Below are 18,847 nucleotides of genomic sequence, written 5' to 3' on the forward strand. Positions count from 1 at the left end.
TATCAGAAAAACATGAGGCATCCTCTTTTGGAATCCATCACCTTTTCAGGGAAGTTGGGCAGATCTTTGAAGCGTCACAGACACCGCGCACAGCTGACAAGCCCTCAGCTGCTTTGCCAGGCATCGCAGCAGATTTGATGCTCTCTGGGATCCCTCTTGAACTAATGGACGGTGATGCCTCACATGTCCACATCACTTGGAATTGCTCAGTTTTGGATGAAGTTATTGAAAAAATTGGGAACAAAAAACTCTTTGTCCTCTCCATACTGGGCATACAGAGCAGTGGCAAGTCCACGCTGCTGAATGCAATGTTCGGTCTCCAGTTCTCTGTGGGTGCTGGGAGATGCACCCGAGGGGTCCACATGCAGTTGTTGAAGGTGGACGAAGAGTTCAGCAAAGAGCTGGGATATGACTTTGTGTTGATAGTCGACACAGAATGGCTCTGTGCCCCAGAGCTATCAAATGCGACACCCACTCTTGACAATGAACTGGCTACATTTGTGATCGGCCTTGCAAACATGACCGTGATCAATACTTTTGGAGTGAATCCCTCTGAGATGCACAACATAATACAGATCGCTGTGCAGGCATTTCTGAAAATGAAGCAGTTGAAGTTGTCACCAAGCTGTGTGTTTGTCCATCAAAACGTCGGGGATGTGACTGTAAAATAAAATGTCATGGATGGAAGGAGACTCTTCCAGGATACGTTAGACGAGATGACTCGCACGGCTGCAGAACAGGAGCAGTACAAAACTATATCATTTAACGAGGTGATTGGGTTCGACGTGAACTCTCAGATCCATTTCTTTTCTCACTTTTGAGAAGACGATCCTCCAATGGCTCCGTCAAATCCAAGCTACTTTCAACATGTAAAAAAAAACCTTAAAGACAGCATCATAAAGACAAAAAATCAGGTTTTAAAAATATCAGAATTGAAAAATCGTATCCAAAATTTGTGGAATGCATTGCTTCCAGAAGACTTTGTGTTTAGCTTCAATAACTCCCACGAGATTGCAGTTTACAGCAAACTTGAAGACATGTATAGGAAATGGACTTGGAGCCTTAGGAGTCATCTTATTCAAGAGGAGAATAGGATATAATATTACTAATAACAGGACAGACGTAAATTTCGATTTAAAGCTTTCGTGACTGCAAGGATTCATCTTCTTTGGTTCTTTCAGTAAAGTCACGTAGAATGAGAATATAATAATAAAATAAAATGAGACGATAAAATAAACACGACGTTTCGGCCACAACACAAGTAGCCTTCATCAGGTGAAAGAACAGAACTGTAGGGACGACAGTGCTCCAATGAACGTTGGTAAGATGCGTAGCGTCTTTTTAAGCTCGGTGAGAGGCGTGAAACCTGTTGACAAAGGAGTTTAAGTATCAAAGCAGGAGAATTTAGCATTGAAATAGCTGAGGGATTATCTTGTGACAGAAATAGCTATGATAAAGTCAGAGTTTATCTATCAACAGAGGCATTTAGTATATGGACGCTAAAGGCCTCCAACCACCCAACTTTCATACAGTAAACCGATGTGAAAAGAACTAAGTCTATATTACATAATATAATAAATGTACTTAATATATTCTTCAATAAGCTCGGCTATTAATCACAAAGCAAATGGGTATACACTAAACTATATAATGAGTGTCTTTTAAGCTCGTTGAGAGGCATGAAACGTCTTGACAAAAGAGTTTACGTATCAAAGCAGGATAATTTAGCATTGAAATAGGTCCGGTTCAATACAGTACACAATATTCGTGATCTGATCCCATCCGTGAAGGATGTCATTCCTGACTTACAGTACCCGGGGGTTTACAAATTGAATTGTACCTGCGGCGATTGCTATATCGGGGAGACTAAGGGACATGTCTCTAACCGAATTCGCGAGCACAAATCAGATTTGAAACACGGCAGAACGAATTATTCTGCCGTAGCTGATCACTGTGTAGTGGAGTAGATAATGCGCATAGGAATTGGCCATTTACAGTACATACAGACAGACAAGGAGAACGGGTCACACGAGGTCGAACAGGTGGTCGAGTCGCGAGTGGCGTAAACAAACCCAAGTAATTAAGGGAGTCGTGGCACGAGGGCTGTGATTGGTCGAGAGGCTGTTAGCGTTAAGTGGTGGCGTCTGAATGTCTGATGAAGGGGACAAATGCGGGCTGGCGGGAAACGGCCAGCGAGCCACGTGGCAATTAATTAAGGCTAATGCGAGAGGGAATAAAACGCGAGGTGGTTTGAACGGAGGGGAGTTGCTGTTGGAGAGTTGCTGCTGGGGAGTTGTTGCTGGAGAGTCGTTGCTGGGCAGTTGTTGGCGAGAGGTGAAGAGATACGAAGAAGACAGCTGGAAATGTTATGGAAGAATAGATAGAGAGCCGGACCCCAAAGACAGTAAATAGCGATAGGGAGAGTCAGCGTTAGCGGAGATAGAGTCACTGTGTGTGAATAGATGGAAGTCACTGCGTGTGAAGAGATAGCGGCGATACTGTGTGTGAGGAGATAGAAGACGAACCACTGTGTGTGGAAGAGATAGAAGACGAACCACTGTGTGTGGAAGGGAAGACACTGTGTGTGAAGAGATCGGCGAAGAAACACTGTGTGTGGAAGGGGATGCACGGACGATGCTGAAGTAAATCGGAGTGTCCGAGTTGGCGGAGCACGGAGAGAATTACTGTGTGTACGGAATGATGGAATAAAAGTGACGGCGAAAAAAGGGACGGTTGTCGTCCGAGTGAATTCACGGCGCTACAACTGTTACAACGCTGTGGGTGATCACGATATAATTTTCTCCGATACCAAGGTTCTTTGAAAACCCACGGGTTTTTATCAGAGAATTGTTCACGAGGCAATTCAGATTTACAAACACAGACACAATTTCAACCGAGAAGATGGTTTCAAATTAAGCAACCATTGGAAAGATATTCTAAATCGAACCAAACAGTAAACTAATTTTCAATGGTACAGTATATATTTTTTTTGAAGTAGTGGTACCCCAAACTTTCGCAGCTCTTAAAATTCCCTTTTCACACCATCGAAGTGTATACCCAGTTGCTGTTAATAGCTCAGCTTATTGAAGAAGATATTGAGTACATTTATTATATTGATGTAATTTAGACTTAGTTTTTTACATCGGTTTACTGTATGATAGTTGGGTAGCACAGCCCCTTTGGCGTCCATGTACTAGGTGCCTCTGTGGATGTGTAAACTTTAACTTTAACATAGCTATTTCTGTGACCAGTCACAAGCTAATCCCTCAGCTATTTCAATGCTAAATTCTCCTGTTTGATATGTAAACTCCTTTGTCAAAGTGCCTCACTTCTCTCACCCAGCTTAAAAAGACGCCACGAATCTTAGCAGTGTTCATTGAAGCTCTGTCGTCCCGACAGTTCTGTTCCTTCACCTGAAGAAGGCTACTTGTGTTGTGGCCGAAACGTCGTGATTTTTGTTTTATTTTTTACCTACGTGACTTTACCGAATAAAACCAAAGAGTATGGATCCTTGCAGTCAAGAAAGCTTCAAATCTAGAACCAGTGTAATATTTACGCAACCCATCGGCACTCGCCCACACCCTCATGCAATGTGGGGAAAAATCCCACAGAACCGGTTTGGCCGTTGAAAGGGAGAGGTGTCAGTCGTTTCTCGACGCCTCTCTACACAGCAGCAGCAGCGTTTTGCAATGCGAGGCTCTCTTGAGTGTTGCAGTGCCGTACAACTCCAAAGTACGTGAGGCAACCAAGAACAGAATAAGTCTGAGAGGAGATGGAGCGATGAAATCATCCCGTGTGCAGGTACTGGGAGGATTCTCGCGTCGCAGATACGTGAGAGATGGTTATGGCTCTGGGAAGTCTTCATCCAGCAGTTGATCGCTCATGGCATGTGATGGTTAATGTTACGTCTCATGTTCTTAGCATGACACGTGTTGGAGTGACATGGGGCAGCACGTTTTAACACGTAGTCTTTCGCGACCAACATCAATAATAGAGGTTTTTTGGGGTTAGATGGCATAAATATATAAATGTGTCGTTAAAACATGCCACCACCCGACACATCCAACTGGTAAGGTTTGTCACGGAAACAAAACGTGGCCAATTCGTCACTAGTACAGCACACCGGTGTGCTGGAGTACTCAGATTAGATAGTTGTAATTACTGGCGAAACGTTGTACTTAGATTGTAAATGTTGTGGCTTGGCTCTCCAACACACCGGTGTGTGGTACTATTGACGAATTGCCATGTTTACGTGACATCCCTTACAAGTTGGCTGTGTTAGGTGGTGGCGGGTTTTAAGAACACATTTATATATTTATGCGATCTAACCAAAAAAAACCTCTTATGGTTTAAAGCTTTCGTGACTGTAAGGATTCATCTTCTTTGGTTCTTTCGGTAAAGTCACGTAGAATGAGAATAAAATAATAAATTGATAAAATAAAATAACAATAATATTCTCACGACGAAAGAACCAAAGAAGATGAACCTCTTATGGGTCAGCACGTTATTTATTTGGGTATAAGCACATTTCAGGGGTTGAATAAAGGATGCGTGCATATGCATTTTAACTATATATTTTATACTGCTGTGAAGAAGGTGCAGTGGTACAGCAATGGAGAAGGTCTAGTCGTACAGCAGTAGAGAATGTGTAGTGTTACAGCAGTAGAGACCGTGTAGTGGTACAGCAGTGTAGAAGGTGAAGTGGTACAGCAGTAGAGAAGGTGTAGTGGTACAGCAGTAGAGAAGTTGTAGTTGCACAGCAGTGGAGAAGGTGTAGTGATACAGCAGTAGAGAAGGTGTACTCGTACAGCAGTAGAGAAGTTGTAGTGGTACAGCAGTGGAGAAGGTGAAGTGGTACAGCAGTAGAGAAGGTGAAGTGGTACAGCAGTAGAGAAGGTGTACTGGTACAGCAGTAGAGAAGGTGTAGTGGTACAGCAGTAGAGACCGTGTAGTGGTACAGCAGTGTAGAAGGTGTAGTGGTACAGCAGTAGAGAAGGTGTAGTGGTACAGCAGTAGAGAAGGTGTAGTGGTACAGAAGTGTATGTGGTGTAAGATATGAAGAGGGTAATGTACTGTGTGTGTATTAAGGATGTGTTTTGTGGCATCCTTTTTGTCAATCCCCTGCTCTATGTGGACTTCCTCACGCCATGTGCGCTGTGGGGAGTGATGTGACCTTACTTCACTGCGAGGTCAGTGGGGGGTTTTACATTCGGAGATAGTAAACGCAGGGGCATATAATTACGGTAAAGCGAAATATTTGTATTGTCTTAGTTCAGAACCAAATGGTTCACCTTGTTTCACCTTGTTCTGCCCGTGTGTGGACATGGCAGGGAAGTGGTGAGACAAGTTTCGTTTCCCCCTGATAAACAAAAACCTCCACAGACAGGAATGTAACACGCACACACGCAAACACAATGCGTGCACGCACCTGCACATACACACACAATACAAAGATCCCCTGTATAGCCTAACGTATTGTTGGGGCAAGTGATGTTAATGCGTACCTATAAATGGGTGCTGTGGCCAGACACTGCTTGGCCGTCTTTGTATCCCAATGATGATGTTTACACAGTGGAGGTGTAGTGGTACAGCAGCAGTAGAGAAGGTGTAGTGGTACAGCAGTGTAGAAGGTGTAGTGGTACAGCAGTAGAGAAGGTGTAGTGGTACAGCAGTAGAGAAGGTGTAGTGGTACAGCAGTAGAGAAGGTGTAGTGGTACGGCAGTAGAGAAGGTGTAGTGGTACAGCAGTAGAGAAGGTGTAGTGGTACAGCAGTGGAGAAGGTGTAGTGGTACAGCAGTAGAGAAGGTGTAGTGGTACAGCAGTAGAGAAGGTGTAGTGGTACAGCAGTAGAGAAGGTGTAGTGGTACAGCAGTAGAGAAGGTGTACTGGTACAGCAGTAGAGAAGGTGTAGTGGTACAGCAGTAGAGAAGGTGAAGTGGCACAGCAGTGGAGAAGGTGTAGTGGTATAGCAGTAGAGAAGGTGTAGTGGTACAGCAGTAGAGACGGTGTAGTGGTACAGCAGTGGAGAAGGTGTCGTGGTACAGCAGTAGAGAAGGTGTAGTGGTACAGCAGTGGGGAAGGTGTGGTGGTACGGCAGTAGAGAAGGTGTAGTGGTACAGCAGTGGAGAAGGTGTAGTGGTACAGCAGTAGAGAAGGTGTAGTGGTACAGCAGTAGAGAAGGTGTAGTGGTACAGCAGTAGAGAAGGTGTAGTGGTACAGCAGTGGAGAAGGTGTAGTGGTACAGCAGTGGAGAAGGTGTATTGGTACAGCAGTGGAGAAGGTGTAGTGGTACAGCAGTGGAGAAGGTGTATTGGTACAGCAGTAGAGAAGGTGTAGTGGTACAGCAGTGGAGAAGGTGTAGTGGTACAGCAGTAGAGAAGGTGTAGTGGTACAGCAGTATAGAAAGATGTAGTGGTACAGCAGTGGAGAAGGTGTAGTGGTACAGCAGTAGAGAAGGTGTAGTGGTACAGCAGTGGAGAAGATGTGGTGGTACAGCAGTAAAGAAGGTGTAGTGGTACAGCAGTAGAGAAGGTGTAGTGGTACAGCAGAGGAGGTGTAGTTTTACAGCAGTAGAGAAGGTGTAGTGGTACAGCAGTAGAGAAGGTGTAGTGTGTGTGACAGTTCATATGTGTGTGCGTCGATATGTGTCTGTGTACGTCCATGTGTGTGTGTAGATCCATGTGTCTGTAAGTGAGTCAATGTGTATGTGTCAGTTCATGTGTGTGTGTAAGATACACTAGTAAAGAATACCGGTTTTCCAAAAGATATTCCGAAACTTGCTGGCCATTGTTTAAATAACACTTACTTCTTATGGAGAGGAGATTTCTTTAAACAAAATGAAGGAGCAGCAATGGGTTCTCCTTTATCCCCTGCTATAGCAAATTTGTACATGGAAAACTTTGAAATAAGAGCACTTGCCTCGAGCACATTAAAACCATCCTTTTGGTTTAGGTATGTGGATGACACTTTGGTTGTCTGGCCACATGGTAAAGATACACTTAATGATTTTCTAAATCATCTCAATGCACAAAACCCGGCCATCCAGTTCACCATGGAAATGGAGGTGAATAACACACTCCCATTCCTAGATATTTTGCTTGGACATGGCCTAAACGGTAAAATAACACACAGCATTTACAGAACGCAAACGCACACTGATGCCTATCTGAATGCAGAATCACATCATCATCCAGCTCAGAAATCCTCTCTTATCAAGACGCTCATACATCGGGCTAAAACAGTGTCAGATGGTGAGAGTCTAGTGAGAGAGATTAAACACGTTAAAGAAGCATTACGACAGAATGGCTACAATAATGCTCAAATTAACAGAGCACTGAATGCCAAATCACGATCGCAAAGCAATACTGCTAAAAGCGACCAGATTGTTAAAACAATAAAAATTCCATATATCTCAGGAGTAACTGACAAATTAACCCGTGTTTTGCAAAAGCAAAACATTACAGTAAGATTTGGTACAGTACACAAAATTCAAAAACTAGTATCTTGCACTAAAGACGCATTACCTAAACTATCAACAGAAGGTGTATATCGGATTAATTGTTCATGTGGCAGCTGCTACATTGGGCAGACGGGACGTAACATCAACGTAAGACTAAAAGAACATCAGAGAAATATTAAATTATCTCAAACACAACTGTTGGCAGTGGCAGAACATGCTTGTCAACAAGGACACTCAATTGATTTTGACAATGTTGCAGTGGTGTGTAAAACTAATTATTACTGGCAAAGACTGATTAGAGAATCCATTGAAATTGAGAGGAACAAGAATAACTTTAATCGCTCTGACAGCTACCGGCTTAGTGCGGCCTGGAAGCCTATTATTAAATAATACACATTACATTTTGATTTAAAGAATTACTAATCTACAACTCATTACTAATCATAACCAATGACTGATTACTAATCGATTATATAATTACAATACCCCCCCTCCGCCTCTAATCACTGCACCTGATATGAGTTAAGTGATGACGTCACCCTGCTGCTCTATATAAAACCGGGAGCAAGCGAGGGCTTTACCATTCTGGCGAATTGCCCGATGACGTTGGATGTATTTACCAGCGAAACGTCGTACTCAAACTGTAAATGTGGATTAACTCTTCAACACACCGGTGGGCTGAAGTAGTGAATTATTTGTCTTTTGTCAACGTGACACTTTTTTTGCTGATTGGCCATGTCGGGTGGTGGAGGGTTACGACACATTTATAAATAAACGCGATCTAACCCAAAAACCTTTATTATGAATAATATCAATTAAAGTCAATGATATAATGCAATACTCGCAACTCCAGAAATTACAGTCCCATCCATCATGTTTAACAATAATATATATTTTATTATTTTATTGTTTCCCTTCAACGTGACTTTACCGAAAGAGCTAAGAATAATAATATTCATATCCACTAATATGGTTGACACAACAATCCTACTTCCGATTGAGCACGGTTGGCTACATACGATGCAAAACAAGTTCAACATACTCATATACGAGGCAACAAAGCCTTTCTTTTCCGTGCCACTTTCTTTTTTTTAAATCGGAAACAATGATTACTGTACAAAGTGCAAATTCGGCCAAATTTGGAATTGTCACATTTGGGTTGGAGCTCTCAGTTCCTGCTTCACTCGTCAGTCACCTCCTTATCACTCTTCTATCGCTACCACTATCATTTTTAGTATTCCCGTGAACTTCACTCATCGATCCTTCCATCCATGTTGAGGTCTCGGTCTACCAGAATGCCCCTGTTGTCTCATCCGTTCTCTCTTCAATCACCACACTGCAGGTCACACTCACTCAACGGCCCACTCAAGGCAGATGTCATGACCATAGATGAAACATCTGTTACGTCGTGTTCACGATGTAATTTTGAAATATATTAACCATCATTACGAGCATTGAGTCTTTGCTAGCCCATTCATCTGGGCCCTCTGGCTACTTGATTCCATACTCTTTGGTTCTATTCGGTAAAGTCACGTGACTTTACCGAATAGAACCAAAGAGTATGGATCCTTGCAGTCACGAAAGCTTCAAATCTAGACTTGATTCCATGTACCTATAGACTTGCCAATGATCTACTGTCGCCTCATCAGATGAACTTTCCTTCTATTACTCTTTTTCATTATTTTATTGGGCGTTCTGCTACCCAACCATGAATCCTTGACTGAGGAGGCATGGTTTATCCCCCTTTAGTTATCAACAAATTACAGTCTCACTATGGTATTGTTGGCAACCTATTGGGATATTGGGCGTGTGTTCAACAACACAATCATTTGATACTACTTCATTTGCAACCACCATCAAGCATTGTCTTGACCTGATCCAATAATTCGAAGTAATAATCCAGAGTGATTTTATTTTCAACAGATGCTTGCAAAGAATGCAGCAAAACGTCGAGGCCGGTAAATTAAGGTCGCACTGTCTGGATTCACATTTTGAGCTGGACACGAGCTGGACAAGCGACGGAGGAGTTTGAGCATCTGCGGCGTGGAGAGCGGAGTATCATGACCTCGCGGAGAAACCCAACGGGGCTCACGATGGGAGTAAAACTTCTCCTCATGGTGAGGACGACCACTCACATTGTCTCAGTCATTTGTCAGTTAAAGGGTTCACGTGTCGCTGAGGTCCTGGGTTCATATCAAGGTTTCAGCCACCTGCTGTTTAACCGGATACTCAAGCCCTGTCACCAACGACTTATATCGAAATCTGTATTTCTATATTGAGATCCATATATTCGCACAGAGACACAAAGATTCACAACAAAATGCTTGGGCTCACACAAAGATGCATACTCGCACGGAGACCTATGCCCTGCTATGGCGACCCATAGAGTGACATAGAGTCACATAAACTCAGAGAGTGACACATAGGAATACAATTATACAGAGGCACCGACTCGCATAGAGACAAATATAGGCTGAACTGTGACTAAACCAGGTTTTCAACTCACCTCCATACATGACCACTCCCTTCCACACAGCACCAATCGCCTCTAAACCCCATCACTCATCAGCATACAGCAACACCCTCTTTCACACCCCACCAGTCACATACACTCACCACCACAGCACCACTGACCTCCCATACGGTCCCCAAAATGTCTCCATCCCCACCCTACATCAACTTGTAGCACCACCACCCTATCAACGCGTTGTACATTGCAATTGAGAGTTGATTGCATGTTATTAAAAATGTATGGCACCACACAGCCGCCTGTGAATGGCCAATAAGTTTCCACTACACCACGGTAGCTCCTTCAATTGTCGGTTATAAAAGTAAAACTGTTTTGATTATTTTTCAAGACATTTATGCGTTTGGTAATCCAGTAACTTTTTTATTCATCCAGTTACTGGTAATGGAAAAATAACTGATTTTAGTTAGGCTAATATAGAGAGAGCTGACGTACATCTAGGAGACGATCTACTGAGATGTAATACCTATTGGCTTGTTCTTGTACCATATGGCAAGACAGTAAATTTTACGTTCAGTGTCAAGTTTGTGAACTTCAGGAAGAGAGATGGGAGTGCAGAGGTAGGAGAGTGGTTTGATGGGAGGTAGGAGACTGCATGGAGGGGAGAAATGATGAGATGAGAGGGGACGAGTAGGAGAGTGCGTGGCGATGAAAATAGTGAGGTGAGACGGGAGAGGTAAGAGACAGGGGAAAGATCATGACGAATAGAACAACAGTCACTGCAATATTTCAGTGAATCTGAGATTTGGCAGAAAGCCAGTGGAGAGAATGCAGTATTGGCGTGATGCGACCACGTTTGTGTCTATGGTTGAGGAGCTTTAGAGAATCATTCTGAATCATCTGTAACCTGGACCATGGAGGAATGAGTCACAGTAGTCCAAGCAAGAATAACGGCATGGATGAGAGTCTCAGCAGGCAGTGGATCTAGACAATGCTGCATGAGTGCAATGTTCAGTGGTCAGAAAATAATGTGGCTCCTCAGAGCGCAGCAAGTTTGTCTCTCTGCACACAACAATCTCTGTGTAATCCACCAATCATACTTGGTATGGAAAGCCAATAGGCCAATAGACTAAACCGTTACAATAGTTTTAAATCTATGTGAAAAGAGATTGTAGCTTTGTGTATCGTTGCGTTTATCTTTAATGTTTCATGCCAATTCATGATGAGGGTATACACTTCATTAGTTATTGTGTTGACCAGGGCCCAATAGTTTATATGTAGTATATTGCTCCATTTGTTAAAAAGCCTGCCTGCTTATGTTAACCAGAAGTTCAAAACCGCTCCACAGTGTTCTTGCTTTAACAAATACAACTGGGTAGAATTTATCTTCTTTGGTTCTTTCGGTAAAGTCACGTAGAATGAGAATAAACAATAAAATAAAACAATAAAATTCTCACGACGTTTCGGCCACAACACAAGTGGCCTTCTTCAAGTGAATGGAGCAAACCTGTCGGGACGACAGAGCTACAATGGGTTTGCTCCTTTCACCTGAAGATGGCCACTTGTGTTGTGGCCGAAACGTCGTGAGAATTTTATTTTTTATCTTATTATTTTATTCTCATTCTACGTGACTTTACTGAAAGAACCAAAGAAGATGAATCCTTGCAGTCACGAAAGCTTTAAAATGATATAATTTGTCTGAAGAGCCAACAGGCTGATGGATCTTAATATATTTGCTGATTTGTGAGGGAAATTAGGGTATTTGTTGCATTCCTGGTAACTGCTAAAACATAAAATAACTGATTGTCACTTTGCAACAAATATATAAATGTCAAGGGCACGAAGATTTGTACTTTTTTAACTGATAAATTAAGGGGGCTGTCATGGTGTAGTCGTGAGCACACTGAACATTCCATACAGTGGTCTGTGGCTCAATTTAAATCTACACCACCACCTCTGTCCACCCAGCAGTGTAAATGAGTTCATCGCACTTAAGTCTGATCGTCAGGTCTCAAGTTATTCATAAGACGATATATACACATCCTTGATAGGATAAGATGATGTGATGGGTTGAATTGGGAATTCCCCTACCTCTTCCAAGACGTTTGGTGAGCATGGAAGAGTCGACAAATACCCCCTGGAGCTCCCAGTAGTTGAGGCCCTTCCACCAGCCGTGACAAGGACAGGCGTGAAATTGCAAGATATAGAAAAGCATGACAGGAGTGCAAATTATAGGCAACATAAACACATCACAAGGTAACTCAGCACCTGGCCTACAAATGGACATTAGTCTGTCAGTCGGGGGCAATGATTGGTGCTTTCCCCAATTGAGTATAGCAGGTAATTTACATTTGGCAAATTTAGATTGTGGCACGTCATACAATGGCTGGTTCCTTTCAAATTACGTATGTTGGTTGAACTTCTTTTACACCCTACGCATCCAACCGTGCTAATTGAAGGTGCGAATGTCAGGGCATCTTTAATATGAGTGAAGCAGACGGCGCATATTTATGATTCATTTAGCTGGATCGTATTGCTGTTCAGTTCCTCCGCCTGATTGCCCAATCATTCTGTATGGATCCGTTCTGCAGATCTCTTTACTGCACAAATTGTCTCTTGCCAAGGAGTGCGGTGATGGATTCTACAAATCACAACGAGGCATCTGTTGTGAGCTGTGCCCTGCAGGTAAAGCAACACAGACGTGGCCATCCAGGGTCATAACACTTCCCTCCCCTTGGCATTCGATTGTCACGATAACAATGAAAACAGCAGAAGTCCGTGGAGAACTTTTCATGACTTTGCAGACAGGTTGAGAACCGTTGCCCTACACCTACTGCTGTGTGAAACAAAAAGCATGGCACTCAGGTGCCTGTTTGGTGGCCAGGTTGACGCACTACAGATGTGTGAAGGAACTCCAATTGGTAGCGCCATTCCAGTGGCCCCACCAGACGGGTTAATTTGTAATAAATAAAAAAAACACAACAATATGCATCGAGTTGATGCATTGTTCCTAAAAGGCGCGTGCTTAAAGTTTGTCCACTCTGTCTCCCAAAGAATCAGTTCCTGCTTGGACGTTTAGTCCAGCACCAATACAAAAGTGAGGTATTTTGTCTTGGCCTGCTCACGCTGTGTTGTCCTCCAGGGACATACAAGATGTTCGACTGTGCAGCTAATAAAAGGAGAGCGAGGTGTAATCTATGCCCTGAGGACAGCTTCATGAGCAGAGTCAACCATGAGGAGAAGTGTGCACCGTGCAGCAGTTGCGGACAAGGTAAATGACAGCACAGCAAGTAGGTTACTGCCATATCTGCATTGTGTGTTTTTGAGATTTATCTCTTTGTATGCATCATATTCCAATAGTGCCATCAGCATCTTGTAATAAGGCAGATACGTTATATTTGGGGTGTACAGTGAAGAAACAAAACAGGATATCAAACAGACCAAGATACCAGCAGTGCTGATATCCTGGTTTGTGAATCTGTAGCAATTAATAATGTCCTGCCAATGACACATTCTCGGGTATGTAACTGATCTCATCAGATACCAGAAGCTAAACAAGTTTCAGGCTGGAAAGTGCTTAAGTGGGGGTCAACCATGCATAGAACTCGTGATATAGACCGCTACAGGGCTACGTACTGAGGAGTGCAGCAAAATCAATTGGACTGTATTATTTTCTGTAGTATTTTCCTACATCTATGTTCCTCACCTTTACAACCTGCTCTGTGTGGTGAAGTATGAACAAACAACCTCAACAGGGGACAAAGAGGACTATATTTCTTGGATGTTTTCTCAGGTACATATTGGATAACATGAATATAACCTCTGAAAATGGTCAAATCACAGTCGTCTGCATTCCGCCAAGGGTTGTCAAATCAAAACTGGTAACTATTTTAGCAATTAATTACCAGATATGTGGCCTACTCTTCCAAGAAGACCAGCTATCTTGGAAGAGGTTAGCATACTATTTTGTTATTGCCCACGACAGCCCCTCTAGAGGGTATTTGGCCGACTGCCACACTGCCCAGACGTCTTGGAAGAGGTATTCCATCTCTCAATGGTAACTCCAAGGGTGTTAGCATGAAACACCAGCCTATCAGTTTAACTATTTTACGTTTTGTATTTTTAATAAGTAATTTTTCTTAAGTTGAATAGTCAATGTGAGAATATATTGATGTCTCACGATACATGGCATTGTGCGGGGTGGACAGAGGCATTTTGTTTTTACATTTGTAATAAACCACTATCACGACAACTGTTGATTGGCGTCTTTTTAGTTATAGAATCTCTGCACATCTCCACTCTCTCTTCCTCTCTCCTTTCCCTTTCTCTCTCTACTGCCGTTGACGAGCCGTTCTATGTCCACCGTCGTGGCACGCCTCCCTCTCTCTCCGATACTGCCGCTGGCTGTCGGCGTGCCGGGAGGAGCGGCTGCTTCGCTGGGAGTTCGCCACATGGTCGTCGGCGAGGAGAGGTTGAGCAGCGATGCAGTCCTGACCCGACGCTTCCCACACCGACCCCGAGTCCTCTCCTGCCTCCGCTTATATCCCTCTTGGCGGAGCTAAGCTCCACCTTCAGCCACGCCCCCTCGTGGAACCCTCCCGATGGTTCCCGTTTATTCTCTCCAACTCTGCCCGTTACCTTTGGCCCAGATGGAATCCCCGCTTAGGATTGGATACCGATTACCCAGCTGTGGCCATGCAGGAACCCCTTGTAACCTCCTAGATGGCGCTCTCTAATTACACAATGATAATTATTAATGTAACCAGTGACCTCTGGCTTACAAGTTCAGTGTGCTAACCTTACACAGCAGTGGTTACCTTTCTTTCCCAGTCTTAAATGGTATGCTTATTGTTATAGATATTTCTATATGTGCAGCAAACTGGCAACCATTGTTTTCTCTCATTCAGTGACTGATGATGCAAAAACAAAACTATTAAATTGACTTTGGTTTGAATGGAGAGGTTAGTGGTTTGATGTGATGCTTCTCATTGCAGATGAGGAGGTGGCTCACAACTGCTCCGTGGCCCAGGACACCGTGTGTCAGTGCATTCAGGGGCTCAAGAGAGACCCTGGCTCAGGGATTTGTCTCCATGAAAATCCCCACACAGGTGAGCTAACCAGCCACTGGAACCGGTGCCATCAGTTATGCAGTAGAGACGTTGATTTGTTATCTTGACAGTCAAAGCAACAACAGTCTGGTAACTGAAATAGCAGACGCTCGCTGCATAGGAATGAAGGCAAAATACAGACTCGTGTTTGAATGTGAATATGACCAAGAGTAACTGTAAAATTATCTTTCTTGAAAGGTGAAATCCAAAACAGGATTCATTGTGCACGTTTCATTTACAACTCACAACTTTGAGACAGCATCATCACCATACCTAGCATCGTTTTATCACTATCAGTAGCAGAATCAGTGGAACCAAAATGCAGCGACCTCAGGCATACGCTGGGTATGGAATGCCTTATTTAAATCAGGTGAGCATTGCTATTATTTAACTATTAGGAACCCGCAGAATGTCTATGGTAAGAAGATGGCAAATATGTACAGACTCTTATGATTTCGTAAACTGATTATTTCATACAGAAATATAGATTTTTATCTCTGTTAACAGTATGCGGAAAAGAAATGACAATTATTCACCCCCTCTCCCTGCTGCACCCAAATCCCGCGTGGCGTCATAAACCCTTCTACTCACCACCCCGACGTCTCATGACATCACCGCCTCTCCTCACCAACTCACGCCAATCTTAATTTGAATGGCTAAGTGGTAATGCGTCGTTGCAGAAGTTCAGGGTTCGAATCCAGCAACCACATTAATTAATATTATGGGTATATTATCCATAAATACTACATTGCATATTGTTCACACTGAACATTAGAGATCCCGTGATATTGTTCCTAAAAGAGTGTGCCAAGTGTGTTGGCTTCCAATTACGCAAAATTTGAGGTACACAGAAAAACCCTCTCTCTATTCACGAGGGATTTGTTCTTGAAAATGCACACGATTGCAGAATTCGCTCATGAGGAAACCTAGTTCCAATTGGAAAAATGGGGTGACGTTCATTGTACGAGTGGTCACCCCAGTGGTTCCTTGCCTGGTATACGTAACGTCGGGGGTTCGATCCCAACTCAGACACCTGTATTTTTGGAGTTTGGATGTTCTCCCCGTGGTCAGATGGATTTTTCTCTGGGTACTCAGGTTTTTCGCCTCCATATTTAGAAACATGCATTTAGATGATTTGGCTGCGTTAAATTACCCCTCGATAAGCCACTTCATTGAGCTATCATTTGTGGCCAAGTCATATCTGACAAGTGGGCCTTACCTGGAAAAAAAATAGTTATAAACAACCATGTGTTTTTTGTAACTACCTTGGATGATGATTTTACTCTGATGGAGGGTGGTGGTGATGTTGATGAGCTTAGGAGGTTGACTCAGTAGATGCAGGTGTTTGATAGCAATGCACAGTTATGATTTTTTAGAACACGAGCCACAACACTTTCCTGCATTTTATGCAACTCAGTCGACTTGTTCATACCTAAATGTATAAACGAGTGGATTGTAAGTATAAAGTAAACCTGCACAATAGCGAGTTCCTAGTGGGATCACTGCATTGGTGGTCTGGCACCATGTACACTCGCAAATACTGAAGTCCAGTGGGTCACGAATAGGGAATTAGTATACATTTGTAGTGACATTACTGGATGTCTCAATGCTGTGGGTGCAGTACCGGCCCTAGAGGAGCACGGTGTGTGCTGCATAAGAGCCCTGGATGGCACCACGCTTTAAGTGCAATGCCAACCCTGCAGGATAGGGTGTGTGGGTGCCGACTGAAGGATAGGGTTGTGTGAGGCCATAGCATTTTGGTTGACCCCGGAGGACACGTGACCGGCTACGTTGACAGAGGGTCCCCAAGAGGCGCCTAGGGGGGGTCACATGGTTGGGACCCAGAACCTCCCAATAATTCTGGAAGGTGGACGTGGCCAAGGGCGAAACTGGCCATGACTCAGAGAATATAAGTCGGGTCCCAAGAGGGATCAGGGTTGTTGTTCATCCAGAAAAAAAACCCTTCATCTACAATCTCCATCCAACGAGTCTCCAACACGTGGACCCGGGCCGAAGTCGTTGGTCCCGGTCCATAGTAGCAGTTACGCAATCATGAGTGCAGTTAGCCAGGTGGTCACCACATAAGGTTGTTATTCTGTTAAGGGGAAGTTATCCCATGTGTTGGAACTAAATAAATGTATTGCCTCCAAAGTCTACATCTGCGACTCAGTTGAACCCATTACACATTTGTAATGACGACTTGGCACACTTCTCTTGAGATGGGACTTTATTCAAGACACGTTCACTTGACATCAGGCAATAGCCCCGAGTCTCCTGAGCATCTCCTTTATATACAAACCGAGGCCACGCCCCCCTTCTCGATCATTCTCGCTCACTCTGGATGCTAGCTCCACAGCAGACTCTACTGTCCTCTTTCGTGACCTGACCATGCTCCCTTCTCAATCATTCCCGTAGCCACCAGTCCCTTCGCACTCAACTGATACCCCTGTCATTACCTCCCGTGGCCGCCAGTGCATTCACACTGTAGGCTGATTCCCCTGTCATTATCTCCCATGGCCAATAGTCCACTCACACCGCATGCAGGCTTTATTGTCATTATACATTTAGTTACTCGCGAAACCCACGGATTCAGAACTCGCGAATAGTGAGTGTTTACTGTACCCACAATTGAGTTAAGTGCATGAAGCCACATAGCAGCTTCGCTCCCTATTGAGAACGTATTGCAGACAGTGTCTATGAAACACCGCACCTTCCTTCATGAGAGTCTTGCAAAAAAAGAATGGTGCGAATAATAAATGTACACATAATGTGATCTGATATGTGTTATCAGCAGGTGTGGATTAGACTTCAAATGTTCTGGTTTTGACAGATGTTTGTTTCTCATCCTTTGGGAAACTACACTGCACCTGCAGCAGCTATAGTTTTGGGGTCTATCCTTGGACTGGTACTGTCTGCATTTAGTCTCTTTCTACTAAAGACAAAACGGAAATGGCTGACTTTGAAAAAAACATCGGAGCATTATGGTAAGTATAGTGTTCCATTATTATATCCAAAACGGGATGAATCTATAAAAATGTATTCTTATGCTACCATGGCGACACCGCTTGAGATCTTCCAGGTGCATGCTCTAAGTAATGATATTCAGAGACTAACTGTTACATAATAAGATAATTGTTTAGTCATTTCTCACCATACATATTTTGACACAAAAGAGTAAGGTGTTCCCTATATTTGATTGTTAAAATACACCATACCCATGTACTCTACTATCTCATTATGCGAGACCAGAACTTAATGAGCCATCTTGCATCAGTTTAATTGTTGTATATTTGCAGCCACTGCAACATTAATCTCAATTTCGTGCCACAAAACAAGACTCCAAATCCTGAGTTCTATATGCGTGCATATTCACAATCAGTAGTTTAGTCAACGACATGAATCTCATATTCTTGGTTCTTTCGGTAAAGTCACGTAGAAGGGAAACAATAAAATGATAAAAATATAAAACAATAAAATTATCACGACGCTTCGACTGCAACACAAGCAAGCATCATCAAGTGTGAAAACCACAGCAAAATGATTGCTTGTGTTGCAGTCGAAACGTCGTGAGAATTGTATTGTTTATTATTTTTATTATTTTATTGTTTCCCTTCTACGTGGCTTTACTGAAAGAACCAAGAATATGAATCCCTGCATTCATGAAAGCTTTAAATCAAAATACATGAATCTCACTCAATACTCTGCCAATGAAATTACCAGAATTTTTTACGATGTTAAACGCTTTCAAAACAAATGCAGTTAACTCTTGATCAGCGTCTAGTTAATCGCAGCTCACCTTGAGGGAACTGTTCA

At 43.2% G+C, this 18,847-nt stretch overlaps 1 protein-coding gene across 2 annotated transcripts in view; it reads left to right on the forward strand.

Annotated features, from left to right (window-relative positions):
• The first annotated feature begins 296 nt into the window (after positions 1-296).
• Positions 297-18,847, forward strand: part of LOC142907808 (uncharacterized) — a 31,470-nt gene continuing 12,919 nt past the window's right edge. The window contains exons 1-6 of one of the 2 annotated variants that reach the window (XM_076057619.1): positions 297-3,801; positions 9,383-9,576; positions 12,518-12,611; positions 13,069-13,197; positions 14,921-15,034; positions 17,908-18,018. In XM_076057619.1, the coding sequence (XP_075913734.1) occupies positions 9,520-9,576; positions 12,518-12,611; positions 13,069-13,197; positions 14,921-15,034; positions 17,908-18,018 (505 nt within the window). In that variant the 5' untranslated portion in view covers positions 297-3,801; positions 9,383-9,519. The other variant, XM_076057620.1, reaches the window with a different exon arrangement.

This window comes from Petromyzon marinus, chromosome 83 (genome assembly GCF_048934315.1).
Source record: "Petromyzon marinus isolate PM22_M1 ecotype Great Lakes invasive population chromosome 83, UKy_Petmar_22M1.pri1.0, whole genome shotgun sequence".
NCBI classification, from domain to species: domain Eukaryota; kingdom Metazoa; phylum Chordata; class Hyperoartia; order Petromyzontiformes; family Petromyzontidae; genus Petromyzon; species Petromyzon marinus.